Source organism: Protobothrops mucrosquamatus, unplaced genomic scaffold (assembly GCF_001527695.2).
Source record: "Protobothrops mucrosquamatus isolate PMUCROS unplaced genomic scaffold, P.Mucros_1.0 scaffold_257, whole genome shotgun sequence".
Lineage (NCBI taxonomy): Eukaryota > Metazoa > Chordata > Lepidosauria > Squamata > Viperidae > Protobothrops > Protobothrops mucrosquamatus.
The window spans coordinates 220,305-230,496 of NW_015386333.1; the positions used below are offsets into that span (position 1 = coordinate 220,305).

The 10,192-nt window shown below is 39.8% G+C and overlaps 1 protein-coding gene across 1 annotated transcript in view; it reads right to left on the reverse strand.

The window, feature by feature from the left end:
- Positions 1 to 10,192, reverse strand: part of GPATCH8 (G-patch domain containing 8) — a 127,742-nt gene that overhangs the window by 17,658 nt on the left and 99,892 nt on the right. Inside the window, exons 4-5 of the mRNA XM_015831461.1 lie at positions 4,917 to 4,984; positions 556 to 642 (exon numbers count right to left, since the gene is read on the reverse strand). Coding sequence (XP_015686947.1) covers positions 556 to 642; positions 4,917 to 4,984 — 155 coding nt within the window. The remainder of the gene's footprint in view (positions 1 to 555; positions 643 to 4,916; positions 4,985 to 10,192) is intronic.

The window sequence follows — 10,192 nt, forward strand, 5'->3', positions numbered from 1 at the left end:
CTTGGCTAAAGAGTACAAAAAATGTCCCAAAAGAAGATGTATACAAGGAAAGAGTAATTTGATTTCAATGCAATGTGATTTCTTACTTTCTCTTTTGCTTCCTACATAAAAGAACTTTATTTATTTTTTTTCAGAAATCACATTGCCAAAATCTGGCAAATCTACCAAATGTACAATTTCAAACTATTTGGAAAGGAAAACATCAATGACAAAATGTGTAAATGACTTCTATTAGACCTTAACATACCTAAAAAGCTAAAAAAAAACATGGCAACCCCCTTCAAAAAATTATATACATCATTTTGATAATGTCACCATGTTATTAACCAAACCAAATTAAAATGATGTATCCCATGTTGCAAATTTGCCTATTCCTATATTAGGTGGTACAGATATCAACTTGTCATATCACAAAATCTTTCTTAGGCATGCTTGGCTTATAAAATCTGTATTTTACATTATATTAAATGATTCTACACTGAGATGCTTTAGCTAAGATAGACTATTGCAATGGAAAATTCTTCATGATTCTTTAACTAGTTCAGCAGAAAGTACCTTGTATTTTTGCCTTAGTTCTTCAGTATCTTCTTTCTCCACTTCCAAGACCCGCCTCCTTTCTGTGGCATCTTCAGCATAATCAAGCTATCAAAGCAGAGACAAATTAGGTAATCATACACATTGGGCATTAAAATTCAGTGAGTAGGAAATATTAATAAATAATAACATATCTTATTATCTCAAACAGTTTATTTCATCTGCAAGATAAATAAAAAAGTGCAATAATGTACTAATCTACTCCTGCTAAAAATCTCTAGACATTTTATTTCAAGAAAATCTGATCTATTTTGGAGCCCAAAAAGAGGACCGACTTTTTTTGTAGTAGAAATCTACAAAAGGAAAAAATGTGCAAAGTACATGCCCACTCACGCCAATTAAAAATATAGAATAGTGTCTTTTTTCTTTCCTATGCTGTTGAATGAAAACTTTCAACTACAAAATAAGATTAGGAACTTTTAAAGAAAAAGTATATATTCTGTGACTGGATATTAACTGCAGCCAGCAATTAATGATTTGTTACTTCTGAATAATAAAATTCCATTTGATAGAGAAAAATCTAATTCCACTGTCTTAAGAAAATTGGGATGAGGCACAGGAAGCCTTTTTCTAATGAAAACATCCAATATCTACTTCAGAAACATTTGATGAGTAATAGAAAGTTCCATGGTACATAACTGTCATTGATAAGCCCTAAAAAGATGTTAAATAGAAAATAAATTTGAAATTAAAGAACCTTCTAAAATCTGGGACTTGAACATACATCAGTTTTTGAAGTAGTATAGGAAATTTTCCTTCTATTAATTTTGCATGGGGGAAAATAAACTCCAGCCAGCAGATCTACAAAAAAAAACACAAAAAAACCAAAAAAAAAAACCTTGCCTTTTCCACTTTGTGATAATTTAATTTGGTTACCTGTCTCAAACCTATAATCTAACCTTTACATTAGACATGTCAAACACAAGGCCCGCGGGCCAGAAGCGACCCACGAAGTGGTTTCATGTGGCCCGCGAAGCCATCCTGGAAACAGTGAGGGAATGGCCCCCACTGCCTTGGTCCTGGCCCAGGCCGGCCGGAAGCCAATGTACAATTTTGTGGTGGCCATCTATGCTGAAACGCATTCAGTCTTAGCTCCGCAAGGCCGTCTGGAAACAGCGAGGAACCAGCCCCTGCCGTGTCAGCCCCACCTCCTGGGTGCATGCTGGGGAGGTGTCACCCTTTGTGAGGAATGAAAAAATGCACCATCGCCTGGAAGTGGCCAGCAAATGGCCCTCGCCTACTTCACATATCTGGCTTGATGGGCTCTGGGGGAGGGGTTTCTGCAGGCAGCGGGGCGCTCTCCTCACAGCGCCAAGAGGCTGAGCTGGGCAGCGTGAATCTAAAAAAGTGCGGCGACACCCAGCCCCCAGCCTGCCCGGTTTCGGCAGGCAGCGGGGCACTCTCCTCAAAGCGCAAAGAGCTGAGCCGGGTGGCGCGAATCTGATGAGAAGTGCAATGCTGCCTAGCCTCCAGCCTGCCCAGTTTCAGCAAGCAGCAAGGTGCAAAGCTGACGAGCTTTGCACCACCCGGCTCAACATCTCGGCACTGTGAGGAGAGTGCCCCACTGCCTGCCGAAACCGGGCAGGCTGGGTGGCATCGTGCTTCTTTTTGGATTTGCGCCGCCCAGTTCAGACTCTTGGCAGTGAGGAAAGCACCGAGCTGCCTGCCAAAACCGGGCAGGCTGGGGGTTGGGCGCCGCCGCACTTCTTTTCAGATTCGCGCTGCCTGGCTCAGCCTCTCGGCGCTGTGAGGAGAGCACTTCGCTGCCTGTCGAGACAGGGCAGGCTGGGGGCTGGGCGGCATCCTGCAGCTAATGTTGACTCTCACGCTGCTCATGGCATCCCCTTCCCCAGAGCCCACCAAGCCAGATATGTGAAGTAGGTGAGGGCCATGTGCTGCCTACTTCCAGGTGATGGTGCATTTCCATTCCTCACGAAGGGTGACACCTCCCCAGCTGCGTTTCTTGCCTGTTTTTCTCCCTCCCTCATCTCAAATATTTTCCCACCACTCTGTACTTAGGAAGGAAGGAAAGAAGGAAAGGGAGGGTCTGAGGGAAATCCTGCCTTAGTCCTGCCCTGCTGCCCTTTCACCATCCCCTTGTCCCCTCCTCCTGGCCTATCCTGGGGGTCTTCCATCCTATTGCTAAGGAAGCTTTGGATACAAAGTCAGGTCTCCTCCCATGGAGAGGGAATGGGCCTCCCTCTGACTTTTCCCTCGTACCCATCATGAGCAACCTGGCTAAGGAGAGCAAGCACAGCAGCAGCAGCCTTGAGGAGGAGATAAGTGCAGCTGGGCGCCCCCTTGGGGAAGTGGGGCTGGGCTTGGTGCCGCGGGTACTCGAGGGCCAGGGTGGGTGTTTGACCTCTGCTGCCCAGGGCTCCGGGCAGCCCGCACCACCATCCAGCCCCCCCGCATGGCCTGAGAGGAACAGTGAGGCTCCTCCAGTGGACCATGCCTTGGCACTTGCCCTGGTCCCACCCCCTTCTGCCAGAGACCCTCAGATCTGTCCCACTCCTGCCCAGGCCCCCACAGGCACCCTTGACACGAACGATGTAGAGCTGGCCATGCCCACCCAGTAGGCCACACCCACTCCATCCACGCCCACTCAGTAGGCTGCACCCGCCCTGGGCACACCCACTCAGCCCCCCAGGGAAACCGCAATGCTGATGTGGCCCTCAATGAAATTGAGTTTGACACCCCTGCTTTACGTCATGTATGTAAACTAATTCCACATACTTGCATGGCTGAATGAAAAACATTCTTCTCACATTGAAATATATTTTCAAGGCCTGTGCAACAGCAGAAAGTGCAGGCAGAAGGAGCAGAATCCAAACTACCATTTTATTCTGTCCAACCTTATTTTAAGTTTACTAGCAACATCAATCAGCTTATATTTTAAGAAAACAACCTTGCTCTTTATGGCCATTTCAACAGCATGTCTATACTATTTAGCTCAGCATGGGTTTCTTGGGGTGCTTCCTGCACATATACGAACATGCAGGTAGTCCTCAATTTACAATCACAATTGAGCCCAAAATTTATGTTACTAAGTGAGACATGTTAAATGAGTTTTGCCCCATTTTACGATCTTTCTTGCCACAGTGAATCATTGTTATTAAGTTAGTTTCATTGTTGTTAAATGAATCTGGCTTTCCCATTGATTTTGCTTGTCAGAAGATCCCAAAAGCTGATCACATGACCCCTGGATACTGCAACCATTGTAAATACGAACCAGCTACTAAGCATCTGAATTTTCATCACATGACCATGAGGATGCTGCAATGGTCGTATGTGTGAAAAATGCTCATAACTCAGTTTTTTTCAGTGCCATTATAACTTTGAACACTCACTAAAGGAACTGTTGTGAGTCAAGGACTACCTGTATTGAGATAGCATGACATCAACTCTTAGAGAGAACACAATCTTTTGAGGCCCTGCAACACTGGAAGTTTTTAAGAAGAGACTGGACAGCCATTTGTCCGAAATGGTGTAGGGTTTCCTGCCTGAGCAGGGTTTGGACTCGATGACCTCCAAGGTCCCTTCCAACTTTATTATTATTATTATTATTATTATTATTATTATTATTATTATTATTAATCTCCTTCATGAAAATTTCTTCCAAATGTTTCGCAAAGTCTATTTAAAAAGCTCTACCATTATCTATGGATACAGGAGTTCTAATTTTCAGATGATTTATGTTTCAAGTAGATTCTTTAAAATGCGCATCTGTTACAGACTGTGCCTGTATCCTGGGATAGCTAAAGAAGAGATTCTTTGTGTGGAAATCAGAAGGACTCTTTTCTGACCTAATGCTAGGATATCTGGTTCCATATCTGAAAAAGAGAAAGTACTGTTCCAGTGTATCTAATAAATAAAATCTTCTGCATTCTTCAGGCATTAAGTTACATATATTACTTCTGAGTGTGTCCTGATAGTAATGAGCTGAGCAAACTTGTTCTTTGCAAAAAAAAACAAAAAACAAAAAGAAACCCACTTTGATATACAGGAGCCATACAGGCCCAACTAATTTTTAAAACATGCTTACATTAATTAAATGACCTTTAATTGAAAACTCAGATTTGTTAATTGAAGCCTATTATACATTTATATTATACTGAAGCACTATTATTTTTTTGAACAAAAGATTCTTTCCCACTGATACCCTCTATGTGCATTGGATTATAACATTCATAATTCTTGGGGTTCGATGATGAAAACTAGTCCACCAGTTTGAGAAACATTTAGATACATTTCATAATTTTAAGTATGTATAGACACTTAATCTTGCCTGATACAAAGTGTACGTTGCAGGGACCACTTACCTCCATTTCCATACGTCCCATGCCCATGACATCATATTTGACAACGATAGGGATAGGATCTGTTCTACCTGAAAGGGAATCAGATCTATCAGTTGAGTGAGTAGACAGAATGATTATCCTCTGGTAAGTCGCTTTGTACACATTGGTTTGGGGTTGGTTAGAGATCTTGCCTTTGGAGTGCAGAGACCAGAAAGCTACAGAGAACCAAACACAAGCCATTCTCACAGCTTACAATCATAAGCCTACATATCCTGATTGCCAGACCTAGCCTTGTTTTCTCTTTGTTGCTTCTAGCTTTTGGCCCAAATAATTGAGCAAGTTAATATTAAAATTAATTATCTTTACACTAGAAGATCAAAAAAATTGAGGAATGAAAAAGATGCATTCTCTCAGATCATAGGACACAGATTACCAATGCCCAGCAACACCCATTTAGCATGCAATTATTTCAGAGTTTTGGAAGATTAATCTTGATGTTAAAACCTTGCTAGACTCAAAATGGGCTTTTTGGATTCTGCCATATCCTTTCCTTATAAGCTGTGAAAAGGACTAGTTGCGAAGAAAACTGACTTTGAACTAATCAAACTATGCTGAAGATTCCATATGTATTTTAATTCACTCATAACCAGCCAAACAAAGCAAAATGGGGCAGACGAGCACTTCGACTATCACAGCCTTTGGAGGGGGGGTGTTTATTTTTACATCACAACATGCGCTGTGAGTTGTGATGTAAGGGCACTGGTAAAAAGGAATTACTTACCTTATCTGGTGCATACCTTGAGTGAAAAAACAAAATGTTTACTTCCCTCATTATCAAACTGGGGGGATTGGTGTTAACAATATTCCTCTCATTCAAAAATACATAATTATACCCTTGGGCCAAAAGATGTCCAAGCTTGAACCGTGATGAAATAACTGGACTTCATGTGGCATAACAGATAATATTTTTGAATACTTGAGTAATTGCATTTCTAAAAAAAATTGAGTTATTTTTTTGACAAGTAGCCCAACTGACAAGACTGTACTTGGGAAATCCGAGTTCATGTCTCACTACTGTCAGAGGACTTATTAGCTTTGTCTCTATTTCTTAATTATAAAAGAGGAATTGTAATTCCTCACAATATTTAACATGAGTTTTAAATAAAGTTTTGCCCTTGATGTGCCATTAAAATAGAAGCAAACCAATCCCCAATGTAAATTTAATTTGGGAATACGTTTCAACATTTTCCAGATTGAACAACTTTTCTAGGGAGAAATTCCTGCTGTATTTCAAATTTAGAAACCTGGGTAGGGTGATCAAATTTGTAAACACTAGCCATCTGTGAAAAAGCATTTTAAGGTACAATTTTTATTTAGATATATATATATATATATATATACACACACATTTTCAGTAAGAAGGGTAAGGGACGAAGGGGATTTATGCCCAATTGTATACAAAACGATGACTGCAGTTTTGAGCAAAAGAACCACATTCGTAATACTGTATTTTAAATTATATAATTTTTCTTTAATTTTTACTATATTTCTATAGGAGTGACATTTGTTCTGTCCAAATGAATATGACAGATTCCTTTATAATATGAAGAATACATTAGTACTTTTGCTTCTTAAGGCAGTCAATGTTTTCAATTTCAATTGTCTATTGAATTGTCGTAGCAACTGCTAACAATCAGTATGTGCTTGGGAAAGGTGGGGGGAGATCAAGTTTGGACAGTATTAGAGATTTGGTATTTGAAGTGAATCTCCACAAATTTTTGGCAGTTCTAACACAAACATCCCTTTTGAGCATTAAACCCTTAATGAACAAGGATCAGACACAAAAGAGTGCATGAAGAAATGGAAAGGAAAAAAAGGGAAACGAAAAGACCAAGCAGAAAAGATGAAGGCTACAACAGAGAAAAGTAAGCCTAACATATTTGGTGCTCTGATGACAAAAAAGAAGTAAATTCAGTCTGAAAATTAAAAATTACCACTAAGTTTACCATCACCACAACAAGTCCCGGATCATTATGCTGTAAAAAAGAAACACCATTTGTTAGGCAGAAACTGTCAAGGGGCAGAAAATAGGCCCTATGCAGTAGGCAGGCGGGTGGGGAATATAGGGGAGGGGGAGAAATCAGACTGACACTAAGATTTCCACCATCCCATGCCACCCTTTTTCTGGAAATAGTGTATATTGAATAACACTAGCTTATTTTCAAGATGCATTCAGCATATAACTGATACTGAACATTAATGCTAAGAGTTTTAATAAACATGGCATTCATAATTTTTCATACTAAATTAGTTAGAGGGCAGGGATGGCTGTTTTGCAGTGTAACAAGTGCTAAGAAATAACTTTTTTTGGAATGTTCCCCAAACTTCTGATAATCTCATCCACATAGTAAACAACATTAAATTGTTGAAAGCAAACACTGGACCACATTTGAGGAAAATTAAGGCTCTTTTGCATAGAGTGAGTATGTATGTATGTATGAAATTTATATGCCGCCTAACTTCTAAATAAGGTAACTCTGGGCGGTTTAAAAATCAGTAGGTTGATGAGAAAATACAACAGAACTTTCCCACAACTGAGAGCCTTCACCTAAACCAGTAATAATTCAGCTCTAAAACATATTCACTACTTCAAGAAATTGACCAAAGGGTCCAATAATATGAATAAAATTCAAGAGATAGGTAGTTGAATATTGGGCAAGGGGTACAGAGGGAGGGAACAACTATTCTCATCCCTCTTGCCAACATCCTTTCTCCAGCTGGGTCAAATATAATGGGCTAAGCAGATGTTTTTTAAATCCAAAAAGCAGCTCATGGCAAAAGAAATAAGTGACCATTCTAAATGGATTTATTACTATAATTCTAGTTAACAGCCTTTAGAAAAATAAGTTTCTGATATTGAATACTGCAAAAACATTTAAGGAATGTAAACAGAACTGCAACATAATACGTTTATTTTGGTCTTTGCGTACCCTTTATCTCATTCTCTAATTATCAGTATTGTCCTTTATCATTTAAAATATAAAATATTAAGAGTCATGGTTACAGGCTATACAAAAGTATTTTGAAATAAATTATACTAATATTATGTATTTGTATTAAAACATACTTGCCACTTTTGGCCAAGAGCCTTAGAGGTTTCAATGTAGTAAAAGAATGTAAAAAATATTTAAGACTAATAGAGAATAAAATGGGCAGCAATTAAAACAAGACAGAAGTGACATTGAACAATGGCAACCCAAGCAAGGGAATAAATTTCTGTTATATTTCCAGCAGGGAATAAACATCTAGATAGGTTTCAGAGCTATTTACCACAACCAAGGCAATTTTGTCTAATATATATACTGACTTAGCCTTACTTTAGAACTTAATTTCTCTTATCCCACTTGATGGAAAAACCCATTTGGGGTATTTTTACATGAAACCATTTCAGACTTTGAAAGAAGTAACCAATTCTTGGAACTGAGCAGTATCTGATCAAATATTGTGTTAGCACTACTACCATAGAAGCAGCATTTTCTTCTAATAGTAGATGCAAATATATTTCAAAGATAGTGTTATGTAGAAATTGTAATATGCTAATCTGAATGTGAACAAATTATATTCAACAGTTGCCTGTCAAGGATGAGAACCTACTAAGTTAACTTGTATAAATGTTATAACCGCAAATTGACCATCGAAGAAAGAAACACATATCCAGAAACATTTTGAAAAAGTGCTATCATGTCTTTAAAAAGGCTGAAAACCCATTCCTAGATTATTAATCAAAGCAAAGTGTACATCATATACAACCTGTCTTTCTCACTCCCAACAATATTTACAAAAATACAAAAAAATCCCCTGGCAAGTGGAATATACTAACTTGAAAAGCTACTTGGCAAAAGAAGAAGGCTAGAGTTAGATTCAAGAGACCTGATTCGACTTACCAGATGGAGTACTACTATATGATTAAACACTTGATTGAATATGATTAAAATAATAGAAAATTTTGGATATAAAGGAGCTATAGTAAGAGACGTAAGTAGTATAGTATTTTTTATAATATATGAAATGTAAATATATTGGGACGATGTATGTGAATGAAAAGTTAGGACATTTAAAGGCAATTAATTTGAGAGAAGTATGACCAAGAAGAATGATTTGAAGACTGAGGGAAAACTCTTAAATAAGAATTATGAAAACAGGACATATAGTGACTTAACAAGATCACTTTTACAAATATAATTGAAACATAAGCCGACCAGAAAAGATGTTATATGTGGATGCTATAAGACAGTGATGGCGAACCTTTTAGAGACCGAGTGCGCCAAAACTGGCCCCGCACCTGCCCCACCCCACCCTGCCCGCAGGGCCACTCACCGCCTCCAGGGCCTACCGCAGATCACCCAGCAGTGCCATGGCGGCCACGCCCTCTGCCCACGCCCCGCAGCATCAACTGTGCATGTTGGGGCGTGAGGGCACAGTCTTGTCTACGCTGCCAGGCTGCCATGTCCTTGGCTGCGCTGCTCCACATGGGCCACGCTCAGGGGCGACTCTCCTCCAGGGAGGCTGCTGGTGAGGAGGGGGTCGTGGGCGGAGGCAAGGCTGGGGCAATGGCATGTGTGCCCACAGAGAGGGCTCCAAGTGCCACCTCTGGCACCCGTGCCATAGGTTTGTCACCACTGCTATAAGATATATAAATAGTATAGTATCTTTATAATATATGAAATATGAAAATATTGGGATGGTTTAAGTAAAAAGTTTGGATATTTAAAGGTAACCAATTTTGAAAAAATTGTGACTGATAAGAATGGTCTGAATATTGAGGGGAAATTAAGTATAAATAAGAATTCTGAAAACAGGATGTATAGTGATTTAATAAGATTACTTTTATAAATACAATTGAAATATAAATCAATCAGAAAATATGTTATATACAGTATGGATGTCATTGTTACTTGTATATTGAAAATATTAAGAATTATATCTGTTGGCTTCCGGTGGAGATTGCTGCAGGGAATGGCGGCGTTTTCTAGCCGCCCTCCTGGGGCTGCGTCAGAGCCGGCAAGAAGCAGCGATCATCAGCTGCTTCTCGGCTTGGAACCTCGTCCCTCGGGCGAAGAGGGAGGGGTGAGCTTGTCCGGATAGAGATAGAGCTCCCTCTCTCCCCCCTTTCTCCATGGGGGGTTGATAGGTGTGAGTTCTCTCAGAGTCTGGACTTTCTCCGCACCCTATGGTGCCTTTGTTCCTCTTCGGAAGAACAAAGCTAACTGCAGCTCTCACTTCTGCTATTTGAAGTT